The sequence below is a fragment of the Scyliorhinus torazame genome, chromosome 21, assembly GCF_047496885.1.
Source record: "Scyliorhinus torazame isolate Kashiwa2021f chromosome 21, sScyTor2.1, whole genome shotgun sequence".
Lineage (NCBI taxonomy): Eukaryota > Metazoa > Chordata > Chondrichthyes > Carcharhiniformes > Scyliorhinidae > Scyliorhinus > Scyliorhinus torazame.
In genome coordinates this window covers 59,798,344-59,815,756 of record NC_092727.1, presented here as the reverse complement: position 1 = coordinate 59,815,756, position 17,413 = coordinate 59,798,344, and the positions used below count along the sequence as shown (strand labels likewise).

Below are 17,413 nucleotides of genomic sequence, written 5' to 3'. Positions count from 1 at the left end.
GCTGAAACCTGGTGAGAAAGTGACCATAATAAAGGCATGTTCATGTTTCAATTGGAGGTTTATGGGTAGATCCACTCCTCGAATATCCAATGGTGATTCCCATTGACAACATTGTAATTAGAAACATATCGAAGGTTCTAAAATATAAATGCAGCAGCTGCATTTTAAAGCCATGAAGGTTCATGAGAAAGACGAAGATTTAGACTGTTTCAAATTATTATTCAAGTTTATTTGCTATTTATTGGAAGTTAGTGCATTTATTTGAAAATGATGAGAATTCTGTCAATTTCCTGCCAGATTCTGAAAGTACTGAAAAAGTGTGGGGGGAGTCACAACGTGTCAGTTACATAACACTGGAGTTTAAACAAGTGTGCAAAACTGAAATAAATTAAACACGGTTCAATAGGAGATCCAGCACAGGACAAATCGAATCCTTCTGATGGGACTCTGATTGCTGTACCTGCCCAGTGAAAGTAATGCTGGCTCTCACATATAGCTTAGATTTCATGCAAATCTTGAATTAAAACATTCTTTTTTTTTAGTGAAGGAAGGGAAATGTTTCAATTTGTATGAAGTTGAGAGAGCAGTCGATTGAGCAGGGACGGGACCGTCACACAGTCTGACCTGTGGAATGAAGCTCCAGATTCAGATAGTCTCCTGGGTGGTTTTAACATTGCATTTGTATTTAACCCATAAAGTTCCTGTGATACAGTGATGGGTTGTCAGACGGAGGTCCAAGCTACGCTCTGCTCCTGTATGTCAGTTCCCAGTTGACAGTCTCACGTCACCGCCAGATTCCCACTTCAACTCATTCCCACTTCCTCCCCCAGAGCAAAAGCGAGTGGACAGAAACTCCGGAATAAAGCACAGGAAATAACAAAATTCACAGTTAAAAATATTTGGGCTGAAATCATCAATATTGCTTGAGGAATGTGCAGGGGTTGCTCCTTACTCGAGGGTATTCAGTCCTCATCAGAGTTATGCAGCAGAGGGACATGTGAGTTCCTCTCTAAGCTCTTCAACTGCCCCAGCTCCATCGCACCCGATTTCCTCGCTTTGATCTGAACGAGCCTGCAAGGGAGCATAGAGACAAGAGTGTTTGGTATCACAAAGGATAATGTGCGACTAGAGAACACCCACAGTGTGATATAGAATCACATGGCAAGATACCTGCATGCAGATGAACCAGGCAATGTGCCTCAATGACTACCGTCTGGTGGCCCTGATATCAATCATTATGAATTGCTTCGAGAGTTGGTCATGAAGCACATCAACTCCATACTCCCAGAACGCAAATCCACTGCAATTCGCATGCTGCCGCAACCGGTCCACAGCAGATGCGATCTCCCTGGCCCTGCACTAAACCCTGGAGCATCTCGACAACTAAGACTCCTACATCAGACTCCTATTTATTGACTACAGCTCCGCCTTCAACACCATAATCCCAGCCAAGTTCATATCAAAGCTCCAAAACCTAGGACTTGGCTCCTCACTCTGCAACTGGATCCTTGACTTTTTACCCATAGACCACAATCAGTAAGAATAAACAACAACAGCTCCTCCACGATAGTCCTCAATACCGGGGCCCTGCAAGGCTGTGTACTTAGCCCCCTACTATACTCCCTACTGTAGCCATCTGGGATGGCCACATCCCGATTACAAAATGGACACCTGCAAAGAATGCAGGGAAAATTGGACAATGCTAAGAAACAAGCAGGTGCAAGCTCTGTCCATTGATTAGAACCTTAAACTCTCAGACAGGACAGAAACTACCAAACAATCTACATACTAATGAGCCATCTCCGGGGACAAAAGGGAAACATTTAGATATACAATGTTAAGGCAGACTCCCCGGCGCCAGAAGAAGCTAAGACAAAGCAGACTGACAGTCACCAGGACACGCACAGCGATCAGGGAACCACCCCGCTATTGGAGGAAAATCGATACAGATGATTGGGAAAGACCCAATTAGTTGAGGCCAAGTTCAAGGCCTGCCCAAAAGCGCGCAAAGCCCTTTTCAGTATAAAAGGTATCCCCCAAGAAAGAAACTTCCTCCTTTGGCTTTGGCTCTCACTGAAGAGAGAGACCAGCCTAGCAGCTACACCAGACCAAGTAAGTCCCAAGTCAACGCACGCTGCGAGATAGACGCTCCTAGTTGCTACCCTGTAAACAGCTCAACCCAGCAGCCTCAGAACCGAGCAACGGCCATTGTTCCTCTGACTGAGTGGGCGCTCGACGCTAAGTATAGGCTTTAGTTACAGTGGTAATTTAGTTTGTAGAGTTTATGCATGAGTAGATTTGACTGTGTGTAAATAAATGAGCATTGCTTTTGAACTTACTAATTGGTGTATTGAGTCATTGATTAGTATTCGGTTCTGAACCTTGTGGCGGTGTCAAAAGATACCTGGCGACTCTTGAGCAAACGTGATTAAACAGAATCAAATTAAGAGCCAACCAAAAGTTAGCAACATTTACTGGCAACTCCGCCGGGACTTAGAAGTGGCCTAACCACTCCGAGAGAACCCAAAATTTGAATTGAGAATCCTATTGGAAACAGAAAAACCACAAGCGTCAAAACAGTACTGATCAAGCCTCTGAGATTCGGAAGTGTGTTAATGCATGTGTACTAACAGGGATATAAGGTAAACCTGAGAGGTTTTGTTGCGTAAAACTGTTGGGAGTTTTGTAGGCCGGAAATTAGCGTAAGCCGTACCCGTGTTTACATTACCACTTTATCACCCCCTGTTCCAAATTCAGTAAAGATCCTAGATAGAGAAAATGGCAATGTAGGCAATAGAATGCCTTATGACCCCCCAGGAATTCGAGGTCGCAGCGACCAGTAGTGTAGGACAGCGTCCCGTTTGGGAAGATGAGATCAGTAAATATCTCAAAGGGAAAGGATGGCCCCTTTGGAGTGAATTCTGTGATAATGAGGAAACAGGACCCCGGAGTATAGGACATACTTGGTGGGAGAACCTGTCAGAGATCCACAAGAAGAGCTTGGGAAAAGCTCGCAAGCCGATGGCAATCGTATCCTGTTTGGCACAATTGCGAGGCACAGAGGAGGTCGTTAGGACGCTCCGTAGAGAGATAGAGGAGAGAGACAGAACCAGTGAGGTAGACGTGAGTGAGGTAGAGAAAGAGAATCGGGATCTGAAATATGATCCTTATCGTATTGTGTCTGATAGCAGCAAGGGACAGAGAGGTGAATGATGCCAAGTGGGCACATCAATCTTGTCTCGCGCATTAGAACAGTTTTCAGACACAATACGATAAGGCCTACCAGGACACGCAATGTGCGGTCTTGGTAAGACAAGAAACAGAATAGCAAGTTGAGAAATTGCAGAAACAGTGCAACGATTTAAAAGCAGCCCTACGAGCACTCCATACTTCCACGATGGAACAAAGGCAGAGCTCCGTAGACCACGCAAAGTGCCGGAAGCAAATTGCAGAATTGCAATCTCTGCTGTCCGTGCAAAATGGATTTCAGAGTACATTCGGACCTCAATTAGATCAAGAAAACGGCCCCGACTGGCAGGAATTGAACGAGACTGCCCATAGATACGTACATGGGATATCCGGTTTCCTCCCACAGTCCAAAGATGTGCAGGGTAGGTGGATTGGCCATGATAAATTGCCCTTAGTGTCCAAAATTGCCCTTGGTGTTGGGTGGAGGTGTTGAGTTTGGGTAGGGTGCTCTTTCCAAGAGCCGGTGCAGACACAGGGGGCCGAATGGCCTCCTTCTGCACTGTAAATTCAATGATAATCTAGGACAAAGGTTCGGCACAACATCGTGGGCCGAAGGGCCTGTTCTGTGCTGTATGTTCTATGTTCTATGTACGCAGGAAAAACCCCAGAAAAGGAAAGCACCCCAACCGAACAGGCAGAACACACCCCCATGAACCCTGTAACCACATACCGCAGGGCCGCAGGAGAAGAGAAGCAGATTTCCTTTACACAACCCTGTTAACCGTGACCCAATTACGGGACGCGTGTGGAAAAATTAAACCGTTCCTTCCCACTTCAGACCCCCACCAATTTTTTGCGAAAGTCAAACAACAGGCAACCATGTACGGCCTGGACAAAAAGGAGCGAGTGAAGCTCATAGTTTTAAGCCTCGACCCTTCAGTTGTAGCAGCCCTTCCCGACCCACAGAATGTAGGAGAAGGCACACTCCAAGGGATGCACACAGCGATCCTAGATGCGATCGGTTTTAACAGAGGAGACCCCGTAGAAGGCCTAAATAAGTGTAGGCAAAAGAAGACGGAGCACCCCACAGTGTTTGCTGGACGTTTGTGGATTTACTTTACCGCAGTTTTTGGAGAGTTAGCCCGCGCCCATTTGTCCCCAGATAATATGGCCAAATGGACCCGAATTCTAGTCTCCCATGCCACAGAAGCAGGACGAAAAGCTTGCGCAAATTATGACCCCTCAGATGAGGCCCACAATGAAAAATGGTTTTGAAGAGATTATCCCATGCTTGGGAGCAATCAATTGCAGGCAGAACCGCATTTATAACACCCGATGAAGAGCAGGTAGAAATGAACCCAGTTAAAGCACGCCAGAACCCCGCATGGGTAAATGAGGGCAGGAACAGCCAACCCCAGCCAAAACCTCAAGAATGTTATAATTGTGGACAGCTAGGACACTTTGCACGAGAGTGTAATGCGCCCCAGAAGCAGCAGAGAAGCCAACAGACAGGCACCCTAAACAAGAACAGGGCAAAGCAGATTCATAGAGTTAGCGCCCGTTCAGAGAGTACAGACATGAATGGCATCGACTGACAGTGTTCGGGCACCCCAACTTGGGTCTGCGACACCCTTTGGGACAAGTCCGGTAGACCGGTAGTAGCATGCAAAGTTCGGGGACAACCCGTAGAATTTCTTTGGGACACAGGAGGGTCCCGCATCACACTCAATTCCTCCACAATGTTCTAGCGAGACACATGGCCCACAACAGACACCATCACACTCAGTGGTTTTACAGGCCATTTACAACAGGGACACATCACAGCCCCTATAGCAATACAGATAGGGAACATCACAACCAAGCACCCCGTAGTTTTAGTTGATCTGCCCCAGACAGCAGAACATATCCTTGGGATCGATTTCATGAGCTCCCATAACCTTTCTTTCGACCCAGTGAACAAGTGTGTTTGGAAAATGGCAGAGGCAGCATGAGCCCCCGCCACGCTCACAGTAGGAGAATACGTAAATAGGGTTAGCTCAGTAGGAGACGTCTGGTTCGACCCTCGAGCCATTAGTGCAGACAAACAGGTTAGGGAAGTCCTGCAGGAACATAAAGCAGCATTTGCACAGCACAAGCACAACTGTGGCAGTTTGGCTGGCTTTGTGAACATTACAGGTCCCGACCCTAAACCCCAGAAGCAGTACGGATTTCCCCAGGAAGCAGAGGGAGAAATCTACAAAGTAATAGAGGGTTTGTTGGATCAAGGCGTACTCAGGTCAGTAGCCTCCACAAACAACGCACCAATTTGGCCCGTCAGGAAACCGGATGGATCATGGCGACTGAACATTAATTACCGGGAACTGAACAAAGTAGCCCCAGCAGCAGCCCCCACCTTACCCACGAGTCCCGAGACCATGCTCAAACAGCGACTCCAGTCAACATTTTTTTTGGTTTTGGACATTAGTAACGGCTTTTGGTCCATTCCATTGGCTAAAGCGTGCCAGCACAAATTCGCCTTTACATTCCAATACACAATACACGTGGACGTGCCTTCCACAAGGTTTCCACAACTCACCCTCCATTTTCCACCGACAGTTGGCAAATGGATTAGCAACATTTTCTCGCCCCGATTGTCTGGTCCAGTACGTAGACGACTTGTTACTACAGACAGACACAAAGGGAGAGCACATTTTGCTTCTCGCCAAACTCCTAGCACTCCTAAAAGAAATTGGTTGTAAAGTCAACCCCAAGAACGCCCAGATTCTGAAAGAAAAAGTGATTTACTTGGGAACAGTGATCACTCATGGTAAACGCGAGATCGAGCACAAGAGAATTGACTCGATCGTCAAATTGCCCCTTCCCCACAATGTCTCAGGACTCCGGTCATTTTTAGGACTGGTTGGTTACTGCCGAAACCATATTGGCAGTTTTGCCACTAAAGCAGCGTCCCTTTCCGAACTTCTCAAGAAGCAGGCACCTTGGGAATGGCTTCCACAGCATACAGATGCCATGGATGCTTTAAAAAGAGCACTCAGCACAGTCCCTGCACTACAGGTCCCAGATCCACATTCCCTGTACGCTATCGAGGTAGCAAGCACCGACCGAACCCTTTCGGCCGTGCTCCTCCAGGAACGCCACGACCAGTTACGCCCCGTTGCATACGCCTCACGCATGTTAGACCCCGTAGAGCAAGGATTTTCTGTCTGTGAAAGGCACCTGCTCGCAGTTTTTTGGGCAGTGCAATACTTCGCCTACATTACAGGACTAAACCCCATCACCATCCTCACAGAACACACCCTGACACAGCTATTGTTAGACGGCCGACTTAAAGATGGCACAGTCAGCCAAATCCACGCAGCCCGTTGGACCCTTCTTTTACAGGGACGGGACATCACGGTAAAGAGAACCAAAACCCACACCTTCCTTGCTGATAATTTGCAATATGCAGGCACCCCTCATGAATGTGACATCATCACCACGAAATAGAACACAGGCCCATTTATTCCCAAAACACCCCCCAGGAAAACAGGTAGTACACCCCAGAGACCCCAGCCCACAGACACGTGCGCACCCCTGAAGATTTACGTGGATGGCTCCTCCACTGTTAAATGGAGAGAGAATTACCGGTTGCGGTATGTATGTAGAAGACGTGCTGGGACGTGCCCTAGATGAAATTTCCTTCAAGTTGCCAGGACACTTAGGCTCGCAGGCAGCAGAGCTGGCAGCGATTGCATACATTGTAGACCACTCAGACTCGTTCCCGACCCCAGCAGGCATCTACTCAGACAGCTTGTATGTCTGCAATAGTTGACAGAGTTCCTACCACTCTGGGAAACAAGAGGATTTGTTTCTGCAGACAGTAAACCCCTACCCTCAGCCCCATTACTCCGCCATATCTTAGAGACAACAAAGGATATGAAATACGGTATAATTAAAGTTCGCAGTCGTCACTGTCCTTCCCCCCCCGGTAACGTTAAAGCAGACGCCCGAGCGAAGGCAGGCTCCAGGCATGGTTATTTTTGGAACCCCCCCGAGAGCACCCCAGTACACGCAGTTCAGGTCTCACAGACCAACATTCAGGATTTAGCGAAGGCCCAGAAAGAGGAGAGAAACTCAGGGAAGTTTTAAAGGGAACCTTCCCAGCCCCGTCTGATAAATACCGAAACGCAATCACCACACACGACGGTGTGATTTTAAAGGATGGCATTTATATCGTTCCCAGCCAGGACAGGAACCAGATCAGCTGTCAGTTCCATGACAATCATGGACACCAAGGAATTGAACCCACCCTAGCCCACCTCAGACCGCTTTGCTGGTGGCCTGATTTAAAAATCGATGTCACACACTACGTAGAGAATTGTTTAATCTGTGCCCAGAACAATCCGGACAGATATGCTAAAATGGCTCAACTTAGTCAAACCTGCCCCGTTAATGGACCCTGGACAAATCTCCAGATAGATTATATAGGACCCCTACCCCCGTGCAGAAATGGTTTCAAGTATGTGTTGGTGGTCATAGACACCGTCACAAAATGGGTGGAAGCATTTCCATCACGAACTAATACGGTCAAGACGACGGCTAAAATATTAATGCACCACATCTTTATAAGATGGGGCCACCCAAGCAGTATAGAGTCCGACCAAGGCTCCCATGTCACTGGACGTGCAATGAAAAACGTCCTCACGATTTTCGGCATTAGACAAAAGTTCCATATCGCATACCACCCCCAGTCAAGTGGTATCGTAGAACGAATGAATACGACATTGAAAGCCACCCTCAGGAAAATGATACAGCAGAATAACAGCACCTGGGATTCAGTTCTCCCATTTGCTTTAATGTTTTTAAGAAACACGGTATCTACATCCACAGGATACACCCCCACACCCTCATGGCCGGATGCCCCATGAAAGGCACTGAGTATTTACTAGGACTGGATTTGGCCAGCCCCACAGTCACAGCCCTCACGCATGAAAATGCGGTTACACAACTGGTACAGAACATAAAGGCAGCCCAACTCGCCGCAGCAGTGAGACTTGGAACCAGGAAGAAACAGAGCAAGGCTTGTTTCGGCAAAACAGTACACGCCACTGAGTTTACAGTAGGGCAACAAGTTATGCTTTCCCTTTACAACCCCACTTCATTCCTTTCCCAAATTTTCCGGACCTTACTCCATTTCGGACAAAGTCAGCCCCTCAGTATACAAAATAACCTATCCCAATGGTAAGGCTGCGTGGTTTCATATAAACCAGCTCAAGGCTTACGGCTCGCAGAATAACCACACACACCACATTCTGCTCGCAGCAGCAGACGAGCATGCCCCGCCCACAGATGACGTATTCCTACCCTCCCCCAACCACTCCAGCCCGCCCTCAGACACAACTTCAACTCCGCCCCCCAGAGGCACGACTCCGCCTCCCCCTTCCCTCAACCAGCAGCGACAGTGATAGCGATCACAATGACGACAGCCACAGCACACCACGTTACGACTACACCCCTGCACCAGGCCCCACTCCTAGTGAATCTGAGCATGATTCTACTGACCCATTCGAGATCACTTGTATCAAAGCCCCTGACCCAGACCCACCGCCCCACGATTACGGATTGAAGCATAGCAGCTCCAAACTCGACACTCGATTCTGGCACCGAGACAATTCATTCAGTCTCATCCGGAATGATGAGACGGACCCCAATTCGCCCCAAGCAGCTTTAGCACGGTTACTACAGACAAGAGTTTGGCAGCCGGGAGAAGATGATGACTTAGAGTCTGACTCCCACCAAACGAATCCCTTTGCGACCCTGTTTGCTATTGTGCAGTGAGGTCTCCAGATGATGGAGAAAAAAGGAACCGATGGAGAGATACGGTGTCCTTTCTGATGGAACCTGCAGCATGTTTGTTGAATGTTTGTTCGTTAGTGTTATCGTTAAGTGTTGTGTGTAAACTCGGAAAGTTTTTCATGGCTCCACGTCACCACTCCTTTAACGCCCCCGGCTGTTAAGGGAACAAGTTTGTCCCAGACAATAGTTCAGAGGAACTAGTTTGTCTCCAGAACACGACTCATAGTTGCTCTCCTAATTCGAGAGGCAGCCCCCACGACGACTACATTCTTACCCGTTCTTGCCGGTTGCTCGGGCAGTGGAGAAACGGCATTGGTCCCCGCCCTGCCTGAGGACCCCCCTCTGGTCAGCTACGCTCGGGTAGAGCACATACGGCATTGATCACCGTCCTACCCGGGGATTCCACCCATTTCTTACCCGACGCGGCCCATACGCACCCCATTTTGGCTCGTTACGTTCAAAATTCTTTTGTTTGGTTTTGGCAACCCTTAGGTTGCTTCCCTATGCTATTTACATCCTCAAACACTGGGATGGTAAATCACACAGGCTGCGAGACGGCTCGCAGTATGGCAGCATTTTTCTTAAATGTCTAGTCCAAATATTCGGTTTGAAAAAAAATGAGGGAGTCACAGATGGTGACCAATTATAAAGGGAAATTGGCAATAAAGGACAGACAGACAGACATACGAGATCTTAAGCAAGATAATAACAGAAATTATGCTTGTGTTCACAGAACTCCAGAAACCCAGGAAACCCAGAGGAAGACAAAGAAGAGAACCGACAAAGATGAAGACAGCCTTCGTGTTCACATGGATCTTAGCGGGATCCCTTCAGTTGCGCGCGGACGCTACCTTCCTGACCCCCTACCACACAACCGTAAATGATTCTCACCCCTGCAATACACGGAACCCCGAGATAACTAGCCCAGCGACAGCCAGCAATACCCCGACCTGGTGTGATAAGTTTATCACTTGGTACTCACTCTCATATGTAGTCGAAGCACTCATAGTGCTGGCAATACTTTGCAGTGTCGTGCACGTTTAGAGTCAAGAAATGGCGAAAGAGAGCATATCGCTCTCGCACCCCGGTATACAGATTTAGGTCCCCCATTTTCGGATTTCACCAGACCCGCGAACGCATTGGGACGGATTAAAGAGCATCCATTTTCTTTATGTATTCTGTGGAATAAAGAGATGTAAACCTCTGTGTCTGACTGCCAGGCCAGAGAAATTTGTGTGCTGCTATTTTGTACAGTTTAAGATGTATAGATTGTTTTGGATTGTTTGTATTTTTGTATTGTTGGAATGAGGATAGTTTATTGAGAATAGTTAGAGATTCCAGTTTTTTATTTTTCTGTAATGCATGTATTTTTTAAAAAAAATAATTTTTATTAAAGGTTTTCATAAAATATCAATAACAAAATGAGAAAGAAAAAAGAACCTAACAGGGGTAAGTACAAAACACAATCTAAAAAAGCAACCCCCCAAACCCCTCCCCCGTACCTAAATAATAAATTAACATTAACACCCCGACTTAACACTACAGGTGTACACAACCCCTCAGGCCCTTCCAGTGTAAATAACATAAACAAAAATAAAGTAACCCCCCCCCCCCCCCGAGCTGCTGCTGCCATTGACCAATGTCTAGCATTCTGCCAGAAAGTCTAAAGAACGGTTGCCACCGCCTAAAGAACCCTTGTACCGACCCTCTCAAGGCGAATTTCACCCTCTCCAATTTAATGAACCCTGCCATATCGCTGATCCAGGATTCCACGCTTTGGGGGCCTCGTATCTTTCCACTGAAGGAGAATCCTCCGCCGGGCTACCAGGGATGCAAAGGCCAGAATTCCAGCCTCTTTCGCCTCCTGCACTCCCGGCTCCTCTGCCACCCCAAATATTACGAGCCCCCAGCCCGGTTTGACCCTGGATCCTACCACCCTCGACACCGTCCTCGCTACGCCCTTCCAAAATTCCTCCAACGCTGGGCATGCCCAGAACATATGGGTGTGATTTGCTGGGCTCTCTGAGCACCTAACACACCTGTCCTCACCCCCAAAGAACCTGCTCATCCTTGTCCCGGTCATGTGTGCCCTGTGCAGCACCTTAAACTGTATGAGGCTGAGCCTCGCGCATGAAGAGGAAGAGTTCACCCTCCCTAGGGCATCTGCCCACGTCCCCTCTTCGATCTCCTCTCCCAACTCCTCCTCCCACTTACATTTCAACTCCACCACCGAGGCCTCCTCCTCCTCCTGCATCACCTGGTAAGTTTCCGAGATCTTCCCCAATCCCACCCACCCCCCCCCCCCCCCCCCCGAGAGCACCCTGTCCTGTACTGTGTGTGGCAGTAGCCGTGGGAATTCCACCACCTGCCATCTGGCAAACGCCCTTACCTGTAAGTACCTGAAGGTGTTCCCCGGGGGGAGCCCATACTTCTCCTCCAGCTCACCCAAGCTCGCGAACTTCCCGTCCACAAACAGGTCCCCTAACTTTCGTATGCCTGCCCTGTGCCACCCCGAAAACCCTCCACCTGTTCTTCCTGGGGCGAACCGGTGGTTCCCCCGTAATGGGGTCCACGCCGAGGCCCTAACTTCCCCCCTATGCCGCCTCCACTGCCCCCAAATTTTGAGGGCCGCCACCACCACCGGGCTCGTGGTATACCTCCTTGGAGGGAGCGGCAGCGGCGCCGTTGCCAGCGCCATCAGACTCTTACCCACACAGGACGCCGTCTCCAGCCTCTTCCATGCAGCCCCCTCCCCCTCCATCACCCACTTGCGCACCATTGTCACATTGGCGGCCCAGTAGTACCCACAGAGGTTGGGCAGCGCCAGCCCCCCCCCCCTATCTCTACTCCGCTCCAGGAACACCCTTCTCATCCTCGGCGTCCCTCGAGCCCACACAAACCCCATTATACTCCTGTTAACCCGCCTGAAAGAAGCCTTCGGGATAAACACGGGGAGGTACTGGAACAGGAACAAAAACCTTGGGAGCACCGTCATTTTGATTGACTGCACCCTACCCGCCAGGGACAGCGGCAACGCGTCCCACCTCTTGAATTCCTCCTCCATTTGCTCCACCAGTCTTGTAAAGTTAAGCCTAAGCAGGGCCCCCCAGCTCCTGGCCACATGGGCCCCCAAATATCTGAAACTCCTCTCCGCCCTTTTTAGTGGGAGCTCGCCAATCCCCCTCTCCTGGTCCCCTAGCTGAACTACGAACAGCTCGCTCTTCCCCATATTGAGCTTGTACCCCAAAAAGTCCCCAAATTCCCTAAACATCCTCATTACCTCTGGCATTCCTCCCACCGGGTCCGCCACATACAGCAGCAGGTCGTCCGCATAAAGCGACACCCTGTGCTCCTCCCCACCCCGCACCAACCCCCTCCAGTTCCTCGACTCTCTCAGTGCCATAGCCAGGGGTTCAATCGCCAGTGCGAAGAGCAGGGGGGACAGGGGACACCCCTGTCTCGTCCCTCGGTGCAACCGAAAGTACTTGGACCTCCTCCTATTTGTGGCCACACTCGCCATCGAGACCTCGTACAACAGCCTAACCCACCTGACAAACCCCTCCCCAAACCCGAACCTCTTCAGCACCTCCCACAGGTACCCCCACTCTACCCTATCGAAGGCTTTCTCAGCGTCCATCGCCACCACTGTCTCCGTCTCCCCCTCCCTCGCCGGCATCATGATAACGTTCAAAAGCCTCCGCACATTCGCGTTCAACTGTCTCCCCTTCACAAACCCCGTCTGGTCTTCATGGATGATCTGCGGCACACAATCCTCAATTCTCGTGGCTAAGACCTTCGCCAGCACCTTGGCATCTACATTTAGCAAGGAAATCGGTCTGTAAGACCCACATTGCAGGGGATCCTTGTCCCGCTTCAGGATCAAGGAGATCAGTGCCCGGGACATCGTCGGGGGTAAAGCCCCCCTGTCCCTTGCCTCATTAAAGGTCCTAACTAACACCGGGCCCAACAGGTCCATATATTTTTAATAGAATTCGACTGGGAAACCGTCCGGCCCCGGTGCCTTCCCCGCCTGCATGCTTCCTATCCCTTTGATCAGCTCCTCCAGCCCAATCGGGGCCCCCAATCCCGCCACCAGTCCCTCTTCCACCTTTGGAAACCTCAATTGGTCCAGGAAACGGCCCATCCCTCCCTCCTCCCGTGGGGGCTCGGATCGGTACAATTCCTCTTAAAAGTCCCTGAAGACCCCATTGATGCCAACCCCACTCCGCACCACGCTCCCTCCTCTGTCCTTAACTCCCCCGATCTCCCTAGCTGCGTCCCGCTTCCGAAGCTGATGCGCCAGCATCCGGCTTGCCTTTTCCCTATACTCGTAGACCGCCCGCTGGGCCTTCCTCCACTGCACCTCCGCCTTCCTGGTGGTCACCAGGTCGAATTCGGCCTGGAGGCTGCGCCTCTTCCTCAACAATCCTTCCTCAGGCTCTTCCGCATACCTCCTGTCTACCCTCACCATCTCCCCCACCAGCCTCTCCCTCTCCCTCCGCTCCTTGTGGGCCCTGATGGAGATCAGCTCTCCCCTCACCACCGCCTTCAGTGCCTCCCATACCATCCCCACTCGGACCTCCCCGTTGTCGTTGGTCTCCAAGTACCTCTCTATACTTCCTCGGACCCACTCGCTCACCTCCTCGTCCGCCAACAGCCCCACCTCCAAGCGCCACAGCGGGCACTGGTCCCTCTCCTCCCCCATCTCCAAGTCCACCCAATGCGGGGCATGGTCCGAAATGGCTATTGCTGAATACTCGGTATCCTCTACTCTCGCTAGCAGCTCCCTATTCAAAATGAAAAAGTCGATTCGAGAATAAGCCTTATGGACATGTGAGAAGAATGAAAATTCCCTAGCCCCCGGCCTTGCAAATCTCCAAGGGTCCACCCCTCCCATTTGGTCCATAAATCCCCTCAACACTCTAGCCGCCGCCGGCTTCCTACCCGTCCTAGACCTGGAGCGATCCAGTGCCGGATCCAACACCGTGTTAAAGTCTCCCCCCATTATCAGGCCCCCCATTTCCAAGTCTGGGATCCGACCCAACAGACGCCGCATAAAACCCGCATCGTCCCAGTTCGGAGCATACACATTGACCAGTACTACCCTCACTCCCTGCAACTTACCACTTACCATTATGTACCTACCGCCATTATCTGCCACAATGCTCGACGCCTCGAATGACACCTTCTTTCGCACCGAGATCGCCACCCCTCGATTTTTGGCATCTAGCCCCGAGTGAAACACCTGACCTACCCACCCTTTCCTCAGTCTTACCTGGTCTGCCACCTTCAGGTGTGTCTCCTGGAGCATAACCACATCCGCCTTGAGCCCCTTCAGGTGCGCGAACACGCGGGCCTGCTTAACCCGCCCATTCAGTCCCCTTACATTCCAGGTTATCAGCCGGATCAGGGGGCTACCCGCCCCCCCCTCCCCCGCCGACTAGCCATGACCCCTCCTCGGCCAGCCACGTGCCCGCATCCCACACCCGGCCCGTTCCCCACAGCGGCATACCCCCGTCTTGACCCACCCCACTCGCTCCAGCTCCTCCTTGATCTTAGCAGCAGCAACTCGATCTCCCCCCCCACACCCCGGCTAGGACCCATCCTAGCTGGTTTACTCCCCCCATTGCACTTCCGCAAGTCAGCTGACTCCTGCTGACCCCGGCCACTCCCGCCTCCCCTTCGACTCCTCCCATTGTGTGGCACACCCTCCTCTCCGGCTCCCCATTCACCAGGCTCTCCCCCTCCGTTCTAAGCGCGGGAAACAATCCTCGCTTTGTAATGCATGTATTAATGTCATAGCGCCCCGTAGAATTTTATGATAATGAATGTATTCAAAATGGTTTAGGTAAAATTGTGTTGCATAGGATAGGACAGTGTAGAACCTGAGCATGGGTGCCCCGGTGATCAGAGGATGAGGACGCCATAGTAATGTGATCCTTCACGCTTCGCGTTGAGGATCACAAGGAGGGAGTGTAGCCACCTGGGATGGCCACGTCCCGATTACAAAATGGACACCTGCAAAGAATGCAGGGAAAATTGGACAATGCTAAGAAACAAGCAGGTGCAAGCTCTGTCTGTTGATTAGAACCTTAAAGTCTCAGACAGGACATAAACTACCAAACAATCTACATACTAATGAGCCATCGCCGGGGACAAAAGGGAAACATTTAGATACACAATGTTAAGGCAGACTCCCCCCCCCCGCCAGAAGAAGCTAAGACAAAGCAGATTTACAGTCACCAGGACACGCCCATTAATCAGGGAACCACCCCTCTATTGGAGGAAAATCGATACAGATGATTGGGAAAGACCCAATTAGTTGAGGCCAAGTTCAAGGCCCGCCCAAAAGCGCGCAAAGCCCTTTTCTGTATAAAAGGTATCCCCCAAGGGAGAAACGCCCTCCTTTGGCTTTGGCTCTCACTGAAGAGAGAGACCTGACTAGCAGCTGCATCAGACCAAGTAAGTCCCAAGTCAACGCACGCTGCGAGATAGACGCTCCTAGTTGCTAGACGATCCTGTAAACAGCTCAACCCAGCAGCCTCAGAACCGAGGAACGGCCATTGTTCCTCTGACTGAGAGGACATCCGAAGCTAAGTATAGGCTTTAGTTACAGTGGTAGTTTAGTTTGTAGAGTTTATGCATGAGTAGATTTGACTGTGTGTAAATAAATGAGCATTGCTTTTGAACTTACTGACTGGTGTATCGAGTCATTGATCGGTATTCGGTTCTGAGCCTTGTGGCGGTGTCGAAAGATACCTGGCGACTCTTGAGCAAACGCGATTAAACAGAACCAAATTAAGAGCCAACCAAAAGTTAGCAACACTACACTATACACTCACGACTGTGTGGTAAAATCTGGTTCCAACTCCATCTACAAATTTGTTGATGACACGATCATAGTGTCTCAGTATTTACATTGTGTACCTTGAGTTGCCCTATTATGTACTTTCTTTTCTTTTCATGTACTAAATGATCTGTTTGAGATGCGTGCAGAAAAATACTTGCACTGTACCTTGGTACATGTGACAATAAACAAATCCAATGGAGCAGATGTTATCTAGAGACTTGTGTAGGAGTAAGCATGGAGTTAGTTCCTAGTCTACGCCATGCCTTCTACATATGTAAATAGTTATGAGTTACCAACAAACAGTTACATTTTCCACCTTATAAGTCTCTAAACCTCTTTGTGAGACCGGCTGACAATATGACAATTCAAAATATATATTAATGATTTGGATGAGGGAACAAAATGTAACATCTCAAAGTTTGCAGATGATACCAAGTTGGGTGGGTGGGTGAACTGTGACGAGGATGCAGGTATCCTACAGCAAGATCTGGACAGGTTGGGCAAGTGGGCAAATCAATGGCAGATGCAGTATAATTTGGATAAGTGTAAGGTTATTCACTTTGGAAGCAAAAACAAGAAGGCAGATTACTACCTGAATAGTTGTAAATTGGGAGAGGCGGGTGTGTAGCAGGACCTGGGTGTCCTTGTGCAGCAGTCACTGAAGGTAAGCATGCAGGAGCAGCAGACGGTAAAGAAGGCTAATGGTATGTTGGCCATCAATTGCAAGAGGTTTTGAGTACAGAAGCAGAGATGTGTTGTTGCAATTATACAGAGCCTTGGTGAGGCCACACCTAGAATATCGTGTGCAGTTTTGGTCTCCTTTTCTGAGGAAGGATGTTCTTGCTCTCGAGGGAGTGCAGCAAAGGTTTACCAGACTGATTCCAGGGGTGGCGGGACTGTCACATGAGGAGAGATTGACTAGGTTAAGATTGTCCTCGCTGGAGTTGAGAAGAATGAGGGGGATCTCAAAGAGACTTATAAAATTCTAACAGGACTAGACAGGGTAGATGGAGGGAAGATGTTCCCGATGATGGGTGCTTCCAGAACCAGGAGTCACAGTCTGAGGATTCAGGGTAAACCATTTCGGACAGAGATGAGGAGATATTTCTTCACCCAAAGAGCGGTGAGCCTGTGGAATTCATTACCTCAGGATGTAGTTGATGCGAAAACATTGAATATATTTAAGAGGCGGCTAGACATAGCACTTTGAAGGAATGGGATCAAAGGCTAGGGGGAGAAAGCAGGATTAAGCTATTGAGTTGGATGATCAGCCATGATCGTGATAAATGACGGAGCAGGCCCGAAGGGCCAAAATGCCTCCTCCTGCTCCTATTTTCTGTGTATCTATGTTGCTCTCACTGTGATCTTGGTTCACTACAACCCATCCCTGACTGCAATAGTAGTGGATACCTCCTGAGTTCATATGTCTTTCATTCTGTCTTTCTCATTTTTGGTCCTTGGACCATTAATAGAAACATACCTTGAAGTTGAGCAGAGGAAGTAAGGAACTCAAAGTGTCAAAATAGTGCAATGTGTTAT

The 17,413-nt window shown here is 49.6% G+C and overlaps 1 protein-coding gene across 1 annotated transcript in view; it reads right to left on the bottom strand.

Moving 5' to 3' along the window:
- Positions 1–207: 207 nt before the first annotated feature.
- tmem45b (transmembrane protein 45B) overlaps positions 208–17,413 on the bottom strand; it is a 119,033-nt gene continuing 101,827 nt past the window's right edge. Inside the window, exon 6 of the mRNA XM_072486846.1 lies at positions 208–1,071. Within this exon, the coding sequence (XP_072342947.1) occupies positions 963–1,071 (109 nt within the window). The 3' untranslated portion in view covers positions 208–962. The remainder of the gene's footprint in view (positions 1,072–17,413) is intronic.